Genomic DNA, 17,253 nt, shown 5'->3' on the forward strand with positions numbered 1-17,253 from the left:
CTTTTTGCAGAAAATAAGGTCTGTGACTAACTAACAAAAGCTTATGATTCTTACTCGTTATGTTCATTATGATAATCTTCACAAATGAACACAACCGTTTATACATTTTGAAGCGTAAACCAGCAGAAGTCTCTAAGCTAAACGGCTAAACGAACGATATGTAAACACAAGTCACATGACTTCAACGTCACCATCCTAAGCTTTTCGACAACATTTTCAGTCTTTGTATAAAAATAAAAAATATCATATTAGTTTGCAAGAGCGTGATTATAAACACATTGAGTTACACAAAGCAAGAGAAGTCAGATTTAACATTTTCCACATTTATTTCAGCATAAGTGGTTCATAAAACATCTCATACTGTACCACTTAAAATATTCTTATCTTTAAAACCCTCAGTAGGCAGGCAAGATTAAATATTTAAACATGGCGGTGTCCAACGTCACTGCTATGTAAAAATGTTTAGATCTTATTGACCAAAAAAACAAACAAATGGGTTTCAAACTGGGCATGACAAATATCGCCACAAATGGTTTCGAGTAAAGAATACAAACAAGACAAAATAAAAATGGTGGCTCAGGATTCACACAAGTGCTGCGCTGGAACTTTTAAAACATTATACAGTGGTAATTCACAATATGTCGATACACACATTTCCTATCGCACTATTCCTGTCTTTATACAATTTTCAATTTTCTGTGAGTGTGTACATGTGTGATCACATTGACATACTGCTACATACTTTACTCAGTGTGTTGTAATAAGGCAATGTGGTACTGAAAGAAACACAGTTTTACTAAAAACAGCCGCATCTACCAACTGAACAGTTTTGCTTAATGCCAATTAACAATGGGAGAGAGTATCATTAATAATGACCACAAGCATTTAATGTAAACTGGCCATAAACCTCATTTAAAATCCTTGAACACAAATAAGCAGGGGGTAGACCGTAACCATTTTCCTTTTTTCTGGTCACAAGATACAAAAAAAAAAAGAAGAAAAAAATACATTCATAAACAAATCTTTAAGCAACACCCACAATTCAGTTAAAATGAAACATGGATTTAACACATGTACCTCTTCACAACTGTTCGGGAAGGCAAGACGTCTGCGCTACCCTCTGCTTTTCTTAAGCTTGGCACAAGAGACTAAGATGAAGCCTTCTGGTTCGCTCAGACAAGAGCTGCACAGGCTTCACTGCAATATGGAACTACTGTACAGCACAATAGTCTCCGAATTAAACACACTGCGCTGCCTGTGGCAGTGTGACTGATATCGCTGGTACATCTACATTAACCCAGTTCCCTGAGAACACTAAAGGACTAAAATCATGGCAGCACACAGGATATGCAATAATATTCTTTGCTAGATAAAATGCGTAGGATAAATCAAAGGAAAAAAGCAGACAGTGAACATAAGCAATTTTTATGGACTGAGCATATGACTTAATGTGAACTACACTAATAACCTATATTGTCTTCATTTTGGTCATTCTTTTCTGAAAATAGCTGATAAAACAACCAAAATAGGTAACAATTTTCACATTTTCAAAAAGCAGGGAGAGTTTTAAACCTATTGCTGAGCAAGGAAATTAACAATGGATACAAAGTGTAAACAAGGTACCATGGACAAATGCAGGCCTACTGACAAAGTGACACAAATCGAGCATACGGTATGCAACAAAAAAATCGGATCCTGTGCAATTTACTGTCAAGAGCCTACGTACCGCCTTCCCTTTTTACCAGCATTCATTGGTCCATTTTCATCTGTATACATATGAGGTTTGCTTTCTAGTTTTTTTTCTTTTGTGAATTTTTGCACTGATGTACCCATATCTAGATACTTGTTTTGGCTTAAAGCAAATGTAATGCTCGTGTGAGAGTTTGTACAATAAGGGTCTTTTCCCTGTTTAGTAAGTCTGCTGATCAGCTGACAAACTCCTTCACAGTTTGCTTCAGTTAATGCCTACAAAGTCCAATACCCACATATATTATATATAAAAAATAAGTTATTGCGCATCCGAAAAAAGTGCATCTTATATTTAAAAATATCTCTTTCGCTCCATGCTTTCTTTTCTTCCTCGGGGTCCAGAAACATAAATCCAGCGTTTTTTTTCCTAAGTGACGGGGAGAAGTCAAGAGGAAGGGAGCTCTGCAGCTTGAAGGTGTGCCTGGATGGGCACGTAAGAAAACATGATGAGGATGAGGAAGTGGAGTGGGAAGTGAAGGAGGAGGAGAGAAAGAGTTGTCCAGCTATGCAATAACCATGGGAACGTCATCTGAAAAGCCACTGATCATAGGAGCGTCTTCATCGTCGTCACCTTCAGAAGAGAGGGAACAAAGAAACAACATTAGCAGCTCATTTTCATAGTGTGGAAAAGTTTGTGCTCTCAATAAAGTGAGCAGAAGTGAACATAATTCATGTGACCTGAACTTAATTAAAAGTGACCTAAACTAAGCTGAATTGAAATCAAGTAAATGCACCGGAACTAAACTGAATTGAAGTGATCAGAACTCTTATTGAATTCAGATAAGTTTTAGCATGTAATACCTGAATTGGACCTGAATTGAAGTGAACTGAACTAAAATAAATGGAACTGAAGACAACTGAGCTAAACTGAATTAAAATGAAGTGAACTAAAATGAAGAGAATAGAAGTCAACTGAGCTAAACACAAGTGTACTAAACTAAACTGAAGTCAACTGAACTAAAATAAAGTCAACCGATTTAAACACAAGTGAACTTAGGTCAGTTGAGCTGAACTGAAATGGAATGGAATGAAGTGAACTTCAATAAACTGAACTGAAATAAAATGGTCAACTGATCTAAACACAAGTAAACAGAAAAACAACTGAGCTAAACTGAATTAAAATGGAGTGTAGTGAACTGAAGTGAACTGCATTGAAGCGAACTGAACTAAACGGAAGAGAAGTTAACTACAGTAAATTACACTTCTCTGAAGCAAAACACAGACTTCAAGCTGGTCTTACCCAGCTCATCTCCTGAGGAGAAAATGGCAGAGCCCAGGCGAGAGTTGTAGTGGCTGTTAGCGAAGGCGGTGAAGTTGTGCTGTAGCCGACGGTGTCTGAGATAAAGCACCACCAGGCCTCCACACACACCCACCAACAGCAGGAACAACACCGGAACGACCACCGCCGCCATGTCTTCGGATTTACCCGACTGAGATTTGGCATCATTCGGCCCTGAACAATGACAAACGTGTGTCAGGAGGATCAACGTCTGGCCAAACAAACAGCCACAGATACACAGGTAAAATGTTTCGCGTGTAAAAGCTCATGCCTGTTGCTTTGCCCAGTTCGTCATATAACAGCACGGCCGCCTCTCCACACAGCTGGTTGTTGAGCAGGCAGCGCGCCCGCACTGAGAACGTGTAGTTATGGCCCACCAACAAGCTGTTGATCCTGAAGAACGTCTCCGTTGTGTTACCCAGACACATAGTGGAGTTGGTGACACTGTCATGCACATACACCTCATAGCCCTGAAGAGTCAAGCGATCATTAGCGAAGCCAACAAAAACAAGGAAATGGAAAAAGCCAAATAGGAAAGATTTTCTTTGGGATAATGTGCACCAATAAATCATGCACAATAAAACCAGAAATGTTAATTGAGTAAATAGTCAATGTGGATTTTAAAGGTGGTTTCTAACCCTGCTTTCATTGAAGGTCCGGTCCTTCACAGCCAGGCTCTTCCAGAAGAGGAACACATGATCCTGTTCTTCTAAGATTTTGAGGGCTTCAGGTGCAGGTAGAGAAACTGTGTGGAATGGATAAATATAGGTTTAGAGCAAAACAACAACAACAACAACAACAAAAACACCATGAAATCAATTTTTTTTTAACTTGTACCATAAATACACTGCCATTTAAAAGTTTGGGGTCAGTAATTATTATTATTTTTGTAAAGAAATTCATACTTTTATTTAGCAAGTATGCATTAAACTGATTAAAAGTGACAGTAAATACATTTATAATGTTACAAAAGATTTATATTTCAAATAAATACTGTTCTTATTAACTTTCTAATCACAGCAGCACAACTGTTTTCAACATTGACAATAAGAAATGTTTCTTGAGCAGCCAATCAGCATATTAGAATGATTTCTGAAGGATCATGTGACACTGAACACTGGCTGAAAATGCAGCTGTCATCACAGAAATAAATTACAATTTAAAATAGATTTAAACAGACATCAGTTATTTTAAATTCTAATAATATTTCACAATATGACTGTTTTTACTGTATTTTGATCAAATAAATGCAGAAATGGTGAGCAGAAAAGGCATCTGTCAAAAACAAAACATTACCGACCTTAAACTTCTGAATGGTTGTGCAGTGATGGGAATGGAGGATTTGGTTTAAAAAAAAGTTAATGAAAATGTGTGCCCTTAATATTTTTATAATGAAGAAATTGTGTTAGAAACGCAGGCTCTGCTACATCGTGGGCTGAAGAGGTTGCAGGCACTTCACTGTGTGCCACATTATATGATTGCCTCTCATACCGTAAATTACATAATAAAGTGTAAGTACTATACAACTAATATTAACATATTAAACACATTTAGTGTTTCACTTATTACAGCAGCTGTAATATGAGCGCTCCGACTGACCTAGGAAACGGTTTCTGTGAGAATATTTCAGCAGTTATGTGTGTCCTGTATTTCTGTCGACTGAACCAGCAATGCCGATCATTGAATTGAATTAATAATTTTTTTGAGTCAGTTCTTTCTGTGAATTGGCCAAATGCGTTTGCATTTGTTTTTGCTAAAAAACTCCGCCTCTGTGTGTACCGACAGATGAAATTTGTGACCTTTTAGATGATACAATGTTTCAGGCAAGAAAAGAGATGGCTCTACCCGTGTTGAGTGTGTAGCTGGCCTCTTTGCTCATGTTGAGCAGCCTGATGGTGATGCTGTAGCGTCCTCCAGGCTCCAGACCCTTCAGCGTGTACTCCACCGTGTTGTTCTGAGTGTTCACCTTATAGTCCCGCTCCGTTTTACGAACCGTATCTCTCACGTGCACTGCATACGTCTGATATATACACGAAGATGCTTGAAACACCCCCATCCGACATAACTAAATCATGAAAACATTTAAATTGACTTTGTTTTCATACCAAAGGACTGCTGGGAGAATCGAACGGCGGCTGCCACTTCAGAGTGGCCTGCGTCTTATCCACTCGCACTTTGTGCAGGTTTCGAGGTGGAAGTCGCTCGTTGGGGATCATCTTCACTACAGCAAAGTCTGATGGAGGACCCATGTATGGAGAGATCACCCTCACCTGAACAACACACACAGTCACTTCATCTGGACATCACGGTGCCAAAACGGATCTTCAAAGTGAGGGTGGATACTAACCAGGAAGAGGTATTGCTCGTCGCTGTCAACGATCACAGTCAGACTGGTGGAGGTGGTATTCACCCTGTGAGGTCTGCGGTACAGATCCAGGAAGGAGGTGGCGTAGAACACTCCATACACCTGCGAAATCAGAAAATGGTGTCTCACTAGCCTCTTTTCAGCTTAACGGTGTGGTCACATTAGTGAAATTTTAGCAAAAAAGGTCCATTATCTATTGGCAATAGTGAAGCAATGTATGAAGCAAAAGCTCACACAGAAGCCACTGTCAAACCAAGCAGCTTTCTATTAGTCAACGCTGCGAATTTGCGTGACTAAACCCGACGCAAAATCTGCTTGAGGAAATCTTTCTTCCTCAAGTGATAATTTAAATCTTAGTACATACTAGTTAGACACTTAGTGTGACCAATGAGTGCTTTACTTGATCTCATATCTTACAGTATTTATAGTTTTCTTTTCTTTTCATACGTTTAAATACACAAAGTAGAGCTGCACGATTAATCGTTAAAAGACTGCGATCTTGATTCAAACCACGCAATCTTATTCCTAAATGACAATGATTCGACTATGTCCATTAAACCTTGGAGAAGTACGATCACACAGCGAACATTCGTTGGCGCTGCCTGCAGTTGTCACGTATAGGTATGAAACGGCTTCACAAACAGACTTTTCAACCACATAACACAGTAACATTATTTCTGTTACAATAATTCAATTTATCACATTAGTACTGGGATAAAAGTTTATAGTTCGGATAATAAACACTGATGTCTCAATATAGAGTAAATCACCTTTTGAACTTAACTTGACACTTTACGAAGATTGTATTTGTACTAGAGATGCACCGATTACAATTTTCTAGGCCGATTCCGATTTCCGATTTTTCACTGAGTTTGACCTGCCGATACCGATTTTAGCCGATTCCGATTTAATTTTTTTCTAACCACTTTACAGCACACACAAATATTTATTTTCCATCTTTTCTTTAACCCTTTCACGCGTAAGTTTAAAATATTCTAACTGACACCCCCACCCCCCGAGTGAGTTTTTTCGCGAACGTTCCCTTTAATGTTTCCATGGCGACGCGTCACGCGATACACCGCAGCCACAATAAAACTGTATGACAGATGTGTCGCTTTTATTTCACTTTTCCTTTTTTATTCAAAATATTCACAAACTTGCTTACCATGTCATCAACTAGCCTATCTGATATTCCGATTCTCAAATACGTGTAAGTGAGTGGTCGTTTAAAAACCTTTAATCTTGATCTATAATGAGATGGGCGCCGCAATGTTGTCCTGTCAGTCGGATTTACAGCACGTGAATTCATCAGTTTCTCCGAAATAAATGCAAGAAAGTGGCCGGTGAACTGAGAAGAATAGAGTAAACTTTATAGTTACTTCCCCTATGTTTGTCTGATATGAATAACACACATGTCGGCAAATTGAATAGATTGTTATTGCTGCTTCCACAGACATCAGTGTGTGTTTTACAAACTCCAAATGTATTGTTTTAATCGTGCTTATGTGTATTTAAATATCTGAAACCTAAAATAAACATTATGAGGTTGAAAACACTGCTTAGTTGTGCCATAACAGCGCTGAACGCGTCCGACTCTGGCTCAGCGCCAGGCAGCCAACGCGCGAAAGCACAGTTTGAATCTGGCAGTTATGCGACGTCACTGAACATCTAATGTGGCACCGTATTCTCATGGGCACAGACATACAAATCTCATATATGAGACCGTACCGCTCAAAAGGTTAATCATGCGGCGCCCGAGTGCATTTGACCGGCATAAAATCGGCATATGTCAGACTGACCGGCCGGTCGCCGGTCATGGCCGATCACGTGAAAATCGGCCAATTCCGGTCACCAGCCGATCAATCGGTGCATCTCTAATTTGTACATCGTTACACCACTAGGTGGCGATAAGTGAATGTTAAAAATGTATTTGTTATTGGATCGTTCATTCATTCATTCAAGAAATTTGTTCAAAATCGCTGATTCATCTAGTAATGAAACAAGTGAAGTCTTTATGATTGAATCATTCAAACAGATAAACATTTTTTAATTCAAATTGATTAAATATTTTTAAATAGACTGCAGCAATTAATATTTTGTCAGAACCTCTAGTAATTTACGTTATTTTGTTTGTCTATTCAGAATCGTGGGGAAATCGTGATCTCTATTTTAAACAAAAAATCGATTCTCAATTTATCCAGAATCGTGCAGCTCTAACACAGAGCTTGTATGAATTTGGAGCTAATCCGTGTAAAAAGTCTTTTTTTTTTGTATTAAAAGTGAGCAACTCAATAGTCTGAGTTCATATGACCACCTTGAACATGAGCGAAATCTACATAGTGAACTTTTTCACCCTAACGCGAAACTCCCGAACGCACAAATTCCTATTGAAATTAGTGGATTTGGGCCTTTAAGTTTCACCTATAAATGTGACCGCACACTTTTATGAGTGTTTATTAAGTGTTTATGAGTTAGTCTCACCTCAGCTTGAGGGCCGGTCCAGTTGCAATCTACAGCGGTCTGGTTGAGCGCTCTGGCCTTCAGTGACGGCCCGGGAGGTCTTGCGCCTTTGGTCTGCTGGCGGGACAGAGCAGTAGGACTGTCTCCATCATCCGTGTGAGCCCACACCGCCACCTCATACTCTATCCCTGCTGTCAGGTTAGTGGCTATACAGAAAAGAGCACACAAATTGTATCTTCTTCCAGAAACACTGACAGGATGTTTGATGACTGTGAAGTGGTTTACCTTTCAATGTTCCTGAGACAGTGTAATTCCAGCTCTCCTTCACATGTTCATCAAATACCCACGAAATAACGACAATGTAGTGCTTCACGTAACAGAGAGAGAAAGAGAGAGATCAATATTATATTTACATTCGAAGGAGGTCATAACATAAACCCTTGCACAGAGAAAAAAACAAAAACAATCTGACTAACCTGGACCTTATAATCATTGCTGATTGACAAAGTCATTGAGTCTTCTGTGATGCTGGTGATCACGACATTAGGAGGAGAGAGAGCTGAAAGACACATTATTAAAGAGTCATGAAACACTACAGCATTTTTTTGTCAAAACATTAAGATAGATACAACTAGATATTTATGCAATATATAAAACATTTTAGGGTAATATTTCCAGTAAAATATCTGTATCGAAATACATAGTCACCAGTCTACTCTGACAAGATCATTGAGATATAGTGATATAATGTGAAAAGATATTGTAGGATAAGTCTTTGATCATACCACCACCAATCCTTATTAACAGATATGCTCCCATTTAAACGTTTGGTTCAGTATGTTTTTTGTTTTCTCCTATTCAGCAAGGATGCATCAAATTGATCAGTAATCACTGAAAGATTCATGATACAAAGATTTCTACTTAAAATTACGTTCTTTCAATTCATTCTATTCAATCATTCTAAGAATCCTTTTCAACATTGATAATAATAAGAAATGATTCTTGAGCGGCCAATCAGCATATTAGAATAATTTCTAAAGGATCATGTGACACTGAAGAGTGAAGACTGGAGTAATGATGCTGAAAAGTCAGTGTTAATCTGAAAATATCATGTTAAAATCCTTTATTTTTAATTAAATGTTAGTATCCGTTATTTTGAATGCCTCATTCATTTATGAGACTGTATGGTCTTATCCTTTGAGAAAGCCGTCTCATTCTTTGAGAAAGCCGTCTCATTATTATTCATGATATAACATTACATAAAAAATATAAATTACAGATACATATTGACCTGTTTATATTTATGCTGAAATGGGAGTTTACATGACACTCAATCTGTTCCAACCATCCTATCCACATTTTTTCCTGAACGCGGAAGTCTCGCAGCGGATTTATCCTTTGCATTTCCAGTTATATTAGCATATTTTCCGAACTGATAATGCAACATTAAACCTATGAAAATGACTTTAAAAAGCACATGGCTTCATAGTGCCATCACTTTACAGTGTATTCACTGAGCCATTCAATGTCATTCAGCCATCACTGAATGACCGTCTTTTGTCAGTGCCTCACCCGTCAAAGTTTAATGAGTGCGTAGATGATATGAATCTACATTGAAAACAGATGGGTGCTCACATCCTACATAAAGCTCCCGATCTGTAAAGTTCGGGTTGGTTTTGTCCTCAAAATGATGAGCACACACATAACCTTTATGGGGAGTTTTTTAACTTAAGTGCTTCAAGCCATGGTCGTTTTCTCATGTCAGTCTTTGGCATAAAATGCAAGGCATATGGCGCCGTATATGGACATTCTTTTCAGATTTGCTGGTGCTCAAAACACATACTTTCCAAGAACTACTTCAGTCTATTGCTGTTGTTGTGGCAGTCAGCAACAGCACAGCTTGCAACCCTGCGCTCATTTTAATTTTTAGTAACGTTCAAAAAGTTTCAGTTGAATTAATTCAGTTGCTCTTTTTACCCCGGTTTAACAACGGGTTAACTTCCTATGGAGACTGGAACAGGACAGCATACAAACAGCTAGAATCCATCATGTGCTCATCTTTTGCTCAGGAAAAAGGTGGATGAGATAAAATATGTCCAGCAGGGGGAGTCAGCACTCTTCTGTGAAGGTTGCTTTTATATACTTTCCTTACCTTTTCGAGGAACTATGGATTTAATTTCTGTCCAGTTTCCTACGCCTCTGCTTGTGACGGCAGCCACCTGAGAAACAACAGATGAACACAGGTGAGATGAAGTGATCTAGATGATCTTGTATCATCAACAGAAGTTCACATAAAACAATTTAATGCAAGTTCTCGAGTGTCACACCCTAAATCTGTAGAGCGAGCTGGGCTGCAGGTTCTTCACTTCTGCACTGGTGCTGGTGCTACGCTGGGAAAACCACTCAGCGCTGTCCTTTTCACTGTACTCCACCTGCACAACACACACATCCAGTCAGATGCAAGTAGGCGTTGATAAATGCTATAAAGAACTGAAGACATCTTCCTCACAATATACTCCCTGACGAGTCCATGTGTTTTATCAGGAGGGTTCCAGGAACACAGTACTGTCCCGTCCTCAGCATTGTCACAGCTCAGCTGCAGACCCTGAGGAGGGTCCGGCACTGCCATACAAACACAGACATCAGGCACAATGAAGCAACGGAAGACAAAACATATCCCTTCCATGTAAATCTGAGTTGTTCTGAGTGATTTTAGTGACTGTGCTGCTATTGTAGACTTACATCCTTCTGGTGTGCGTAGTGTGAGAATTTCATTGGTCCTGTGCTGTTTGCTGAGACACTGAGTCTGAACCTTCACCTGGTAGGTGGTGTCCGGCATCAACACGGTCAAAACGGCACTGCCCTTATTGCTGTTCGTGTCCATAGACGTCCACTGCTGGACACCCACCTGCCTAGAAAAGAAAAGAAATACAACCTTTGTTATTGACCCATGTGGACCCTAGGTCTGTTTCGCATATTTGATATCTACATTTGTTGATTGAATTAATTGTAACTTAAAGTTAAAAGTGATTTTAACTATATGTACGTAAAGTGTGCACATAGCACTAAGAGAATACAAGTATTGGATCAGGACTCAGGGGTCGGCAGATATTCAATATTAAATGACTCGGACCGGGGGCACAAAAAATTAATTGGGACATCACAAAACAAAACAAATAAAGGTTAAGTGGTCTGTGATATTTGTTTCACAGCTGAAATGGTCCACCACCTGGAAAAGCTTAATAACCACAGGTGTAGATGAAAGCTAAATTTACCTGAAGTAGATGATAAAAGAGCAGGACGTTGTAGGCATATTTTTGGGTCTTGACCAGGTGAGCATCACAGCACCGGAGAAGTTGGCGCTCCACTGTAGATTTTGAATCTTGTACACCAACATATCCACTGGGAAGGGTAAATCAGCATGAACAGTCAGGCTGTCTTACTGTCGTACAATGCAGTCAGCAGATACAACATGAATGTCTCTCAGTGTCTCACCAGTGCAGTTATTCTCGTCACTTTTGTCAGAACAGTCTATGAAGCCATCACACCTCTCACTGTTCAGCACGCAGGCCTCGCCATCCGCACAGAGTGTACCGTTCACACAGAGCAACGGACCATGAGTGGCTGAAATATAACGGAGAGTTAAGAAAGAAAAGGTTGCAGGTAGAAGACATTTTTGGTTGAGGCTAAGCAGCGTAACAGTGTTTGTGTTATTTCAGATTTAAAGACTTTATTTCTTTTCCAAAATGAGGAGACCGGTAGTAAGGAGTGAGTAGGTGTGTCAAAATGTTACGACACTTACGGCAGTTGGTCTCATCAGATCCATCCTGGCAGTGAGGGTGTCCGTCACAGCGCTTCCAATCAGCGATACAGGTCGCAGGCTTCAGGCACAGGAACTGATCTTTAGAGCAGCGGCCCGATGGAGGAACAGTTGCCACTGGAGTCACAGAGCCTTTGACTAAGCAACAGACAGAAGCAAGACACCAATATAATAAGCCATGAAAAGAGGCAAGGGTTAAACATATTTTACATTTAAATGTCTCCCTATGTGAACATTTTTCCCCATTCAATAAATCTCATTCTCTCCACTGAATAAGTATTAAAATACTAGCTTTTCCAATACTTATTCACTTGAGATCTGGTATTAAGAATTATTTTATTTAAAATTTTGAGAGCACCAAATTAATATAAATTAATAAACCATCCTGTTTTCTATCATGTGCCGTGCATGTTTGCCAGGAACAATCACGCTCTGACTCAGACCACAGCAAACATGACCATAGTGAAAGCCCTCTAAGATATTCACATATTTATTAATATGTTTCTAGGGACAGTATTATTGAGTGACAACACTTAATATACAGGGTGGGCCATTTATATGGATACACCGTAATAACATGGGAATGGTTGGTGATATTAAAGTCCTGTTTGTGGCACTTTAATATCACCAACCATTCCAATGTTATTACGGTGTATCCATATAAATGGCCCACCCTGTAGTATTATATATATAGTTTATAAGTGAATTGTATAAGCTCTGGGAAAATGAAATGTGGCGCTCTGGGACTGTCCTACCACCCACTGAACCAGTTTGAGCTGAAGAGCGTGAATTTGCATGTAAGAACATGAGTGCCGAATGTCACATTATTTAAAAAAAGAGCTTAATTAAACGAAGCTTAATTTATTTATGCAAGCTAAAACATGTTATTGATGCAAGCTGAAACATTATCGGTAGAAGCTAAAAAAAGCTATTACGAATATATACATGTCTTTCTGAAATAAAAGAGCAGAGAAGGCACCTGTAGGACAGCCCACTTCATCGCTGCCATCAGGACAATCAGCGTAGCCGTCACACACCCAGGTGTTCACAATACACGCGCCAGAACCACAGCGGAAACGATTAGGAGCACAGGTAGCTGGACCTGGCGCAGGTGTGTGAGGAGATCCGCCACCTGTACACAGACACAACATAATTCATCGTAATTAATCCACTGAGCACGAGTCTTTTGTTGGCACTTTACAAACAAGTTTAATAGAACACTCTATACAGGTCTGAATTATGTACCTGAACATTGAGATTCATCAGACCAGTCACCGCAGTCATTTTCCCCATCACACTTCCACCAGGCAGGCACACAGCGGCCGTTTTTACACTCGTACTGAAAGTAACGTGAACAGCCTGGCTCCTCGGTTGGGGAAGCTGAAACAGAAAGCACACAAACTCATTAGAAAACAAGCGCAGAAACTAGGTGAACAGTCCTGTTTGAAACTAGTCCCAGGTGTGACTGGATTGGACCTACTGATTTATTTTACTCTCTGACTGGAAGTCTGTAGCCTTCCATAGCCAAAGTTCTGTCTAACAGCATGATTGAAGTCAATGTGCAGCGTGATGCATATAAATTCAACCTAGAATTTGACTTTTGGCCTCTTGATCAGCGTGGGAGTTATTGCTCACCACAGTTGGCCTCGTCCGAGTAGTCGCCACAGTCGTCCATGCCGTCACACTTCCACTCGAGGGTCACGCACATTCCATTGGAACACTGGAAGTTGTAGCTGTCACATGTTTTCTCAAACTCAGGGTTAGTTGCTGTGGAAGAGAAGAGAACAAATCAACTCATTACAAAACACTGCATTGGCGTTCTATCCAAAGTCCACATTTAGGACTGTCAATTGATTCAAAAATGGAATCATATTAATTACATGATGTGCTGATTAATTCAATTAAATGGAAAGCACGTACATATTCTTGCTGAGATATTATGAATAAATTATGCTAATAAGTTAAGACAATAAATTGTGGCAGATGAGAAAAAAAAAGCAATAGACATTGCAAAAAGTGGCATAAGTAGTAGGTTGATTGCTTTATTTTTATACACAATTTAATAAAAAAAAATGATTAGTTTATTAATAATAATATAATATACACTCAACCGTTCAAAAGTTTGGAGTCGGTAAGATTTTTTTAAAGAAATTGCATATGATGCAAATTGTTCAAAAGACTTTTATACTGTTAAAAGATTTATATTTCAAATAAATGCTGTTCTTTTTAACTAACCATCAAAGCATCCCTGTTTCCACAAAAATATTAAGCAGAACAACTGTTTTAAACATTGATAATAATAAGACATATTTTATGAGCACAAAATCAACATATTAGTATGACTTCTGAAGGATCATGTGACACTGAAGAGTAATGGCTTTGCCATCACAGGAATAAATGACATTTTTAATTATTTTAAATTGCAATAATAGTAATATCTTAAGGTATTTACACTTGGAGCATGATTAAATACGTACATTATGAAATGTTTATTTTTAATATAATTAATTCAACTTACATGTTAAATGCTAGCTTTCAGCTAATACCTTCAGTGAACGGTTTATAATAATCACATTTCAGTTAGCAAATTGTTGGACTCACGGCAGCCAGCGTATGTTGCGTCCTCATCAGATCCATCAGCACAGTGTCGTGTACCGTCACACACCAGAGACTGGAACAGACACTGCGCTCGGTTTCTGCACACAAACTCCATATAGTGCGCACAGAGGGGACCTGCAGGAACAGACCCTCATTATTACCTTTATCTAGATTCAATGACAACACAACATAAAAAAACAATTGCAATTAAATAAATAAGGAAGCACATACCGCAGTTTTGCTCATCAGCGCCCCCTGGACAGTCCTCCACACCATTGCAGTGAGCACTAGCGGGCAGGCAGGTGCCGTTAGCGCACAAGAAACCGCTGCACTTTTCACGCCCTGCCGGACAAAACCAACAGATGTCAAATTACACAGAATCATACATGAGACTTTACATGATACATGAGACTGTACAGACACTTGTGTTATTTTTGGAGTTTGACAGAACATTTGATGTTCAAAAATGCATTGTCTTTCAAAAAAAAAGACAGAAAATCATATAGTTTATAATGAAACAAGGGAGGTGAGTACGGCAGTGTTTGTGACTGACCACACTGGGTAGGGTCCTCGTCTGAGCCGTCCTGGCAGTCATCATCTCCGTCACACACCCAGCGCTGAGGAATGCAGTGACCCGTGTGGCACTGGAAACTACTGCTCTCACATGTGTGGTGACCCACTTTGAGACAGAAAGAGGAAAAGAAAAAAACTTTAAGGATGTAGACGTGACATATTTCACTGCATATTTTATGCACCTGTGAGTAAATGAGTCTCTCTCACCAGTACAGTTGGCCTCATCTGACCAGTCCCTGCAGTCGTTGTCCCCATCACAGCGCCATGCGTCCCGAATACACACGCCTCTTGCACAGGTGAACTCTCCCGGTCCACACTGGTGAGACTCTAAAAAGAAAGCAGATAAAATATGAGCGCTCCATCCAAGTTATTTTAACTGAACAAGATAAAATGCTCTGGAAATGTGTTGAGATAAAAAAATTTAATCCAAGGAAGTCATATCAAACTACAGAAGCCCTGAACCGCAATAAAAAATAAAATGTAAAAAAATCTAAAAATATTTCTACTTTATTTTGGAAATGCTCAATTATTTTTTTTTAATTAACAGAAGAATGATATTTTAATAATTTGTATTTATATTAATATAACAATTTATACTCATGAACAGCAATTTTATAAAAAAAAAAAAAATGTTTCTAATGAACATACAACACAGACTTCCCTGAACTTCAAGTGTTCACAAATTAATCTTTTAATCAGATTTATTATTTCACTGAAACAAACAGTTGACAAATAAATTACACAAACAATTTTTGCTACTGAAGTTAAATTCATTTATTTATATATTATATTATTATATTATTTATATACTATTATGTATACATTTTTTGAATTAGCTTTTGTTTTTATATTTTCAGTTTTCATTTTAATTACGTTTTAATGTATAAGTCATTTTGTTTTTAGAAAAATATTTCTATTTAGCTTACATTTTTTTGTTTCAGTTTCAACTAAAAACATATTTCATTTCAATTAGTTGCCAAGGAAACATTTCAATTTTTTTATTAATAAAAATCGATTACGTATATTATATTTTATTTTATTTCAGCTTTTTAAAGTTTTAGTTGACAAAAACAACATTGATTCTGAACATTTTTTTTATATCATAACATTTTCATATTTGCAAGATGGGGCGTGATCTCTAAACTGGTCTGTAATGCGCTGTTAAGGAACTTAACTTAATGATCAATTACAAAGTGCAATAAAATATTGCAATACCGCTTAATTTTATACCAACAGCAAAATCCTCTTAGGCCTAGTCCACACGGACACGGGTATTTTTATAACCGGACTTTTTCCTCCTGCGTTAAAAAAAAAATCCTGTCCACACATGCTCGTTTTAAAAGAAATCTCCGCCTACATGAAAACGCAAAAACACGCTATCACGCGCTGTCAAGAGCATGCCACACCAGCAGGCGGCGATATAACCCTAATCATAAAGCCACGTTGGCCAATCAGAAGCCTGAATCAGAAGCAAAAACCCCGGTTTTACTGTCTACACGACAACACTGCAACCGGCGTTTCTGAAAATCCTCACCCTGGCAGGGGTTTTCAAAAATGTTCGCTTTCAGTGACCTGATACTGCGTTTCCGTGTGGACGAACGGCCGAACCGCGTAAAAAAAGTCACGGTTATAAAAATACCCGTGTGTCCGTGTGGACAAGGCCTTAGATATGTCTTGGATATTGGATACATCACCAAGCTCTAAACACGCATACCACAATGCTCCTCGTCGCTGTTATCACCACAGTCATCCTCATGGTCGCACTTGAAGGCCAGTGGAATGCAGGAACCTGAGGCCACACAGCGGAACTGAACCGCAGGGTCACAGGAAGTGGAGGCTACAGAGAGAGAAAGACTTGAAACTCAACATTCGTACATTATTGTTGTTTTATATGAGACAGAGGTGGCGGGGCTGATGATGTCACTCACGGCACCCCTGCTCATCACTCATGTCGCCGCAGTCGTTGTCACTGTCACACTTCCAGATGCTGCTGATGCACTTCCCATTAGCGCAGCGGTGCTGGTTCGGCAAGCAGGTGTGCTCTGATGGGCAGCAGACAGAAAAACATCAATAAAATCAAACTCACTTCATAAAAATGATTTACGCTTTAGAGCTATTGATATCTGACACTTTTGTTTCTGTCAGACCTGTCTTAACGCATGTATTATTGTGGAGCTGGTATCCACTGGGACACTGACACTGAGGCTCTCCTGAGGGCAGGATGGTGCTGGAAACTCCGTCGGGACAAACACAGTGATGCTTGTTTCCAGGCTGGGGAAGACACAGAAGACTGCATGGCTGATCCACACAAGCATTCTGACCTACAGGGGAGAAACATTTTTTTTTTTTTACTATTTTTATATTTTATGTCAAAACAGAGTTCTGTGGCTTTTTGTATCCGTTAGGTTT

General features: G+C 39.0%; 1 protein-coding gene across 1 annotated transcript in view; it reads right to left on the bottom strand.

The window, feature by feature from the left end:
* Window positions 1–307: 307 nt before the first annotated feature.
* The window catches only part of sorl1 (sortilin-related receptor, L(DLR class) A repeats containing), a 60,286-nt gene continuing 43,340 nt past the window's right edge, over window positions 308–17,253 (bottom strand). The window contains exons 22-48 of the mRNA XM_084420190.1: window positions 16,992–17,165; window positions 16,773–16,886; window positions 16,559–16,681; window positions 15,052–15,171; window positions 14,825–14,950; window positions 14,503–14,613; window positions 14,275–14,406; window positions 13,309–13,440; window positions 12,919–13,053; window positions 12,653–12,805; window positions 11,656–11,811; window positions 11,349–11,477; window positions 11,129–11,255; window positions 10,596–10,765; window positions 10,363–10,475; window positions 10,181–10,285; window positions 10,006–10,072; window positions 8,330–8,412; window positions 8,139–8,220; window positions 7,875–8,059; window positions 5,376–5,495; window positions 5,134–5,298; window positions 4,874–5,048; window positions 3,667–3,773; window positions 3,300–3,498; window positions 2,990–3,202; window positions 308–2,320 (exon numbers count right to left, since the gene is read on the bottom strand). Coding sequence (XP_084276316.1) covers window positions 2,253–2,320; window positions 2,990–3,202; window positions 3,300–3,498; window positions 3,667–3,773; window positions 4,874–5,048; window positions 5,134–5,298; window positions 5,376–5,495; window positions 7,875–8,059; window positions 8,139–8,220; window positions 8,330–8,412; window positions 10,006–10,072; window positions 10,181–10,285; window positions 10,363–10,475; window positions 10,596–10,765; window positions 11,129–11,255; window positions 11,349–11,477; window positions 11,656–11,811; window positions 12,653–12,805; window positions 12,919–13,053; window positions 13,309–13,440; window positions 14,275–14,406; window positions 14,503–14,613; window positions 14,825–14,950; window positions 15,052–15,171; window positions 16,559–16,681; window positions 16,773–16,886; window positions 16,992–17,165 — 3,584 coding nt within the window. The 3' untranslated portion in view covers window positions 308–2,252. The remainder of the gene's footprint in view (window positions 2,321–2,989; window positions 3,203–3,299; window positions 3,499–3,666; window positions 3,774–4,873; window positions 5,049–5,133; window positions 5,299–5,375; window positions 5,496–7,874; window positions 8,060–8,138; window positions 8,221–8,329; window positions 8,413–10,005; window positions 10,073–10,180; window positions 10,286–10,362; window positions 10,476–10,595; window positions 10,766–11,128; window positions 11,256–11,348; window positions 11,478–11,655; window positions 11,812–12,652; window positions 12,806–12,918; window positions 13,054–13,308; window positions 13,441–14,274; window positions 14,407–14,502; window positions 14,614–14,824; window positions 14,951–15,051; window positions 15,172–16,558; window positions 16,682–16,772; window positions 16,887–16,991; window positions 17,166–17,253) is intronic.

Source organism: Rutilus rutilus (assembly GCF_951802725.1).
Source record: "Rutilus rutilus genome assembly, chromosome: 9".
Taxonomy (NCBI): Eukaryota; Metazoa; Chordata; class Actinopteri; order Cypriniformes; family Leuciscidae; genus Rutilus; species Rutilus rutilus.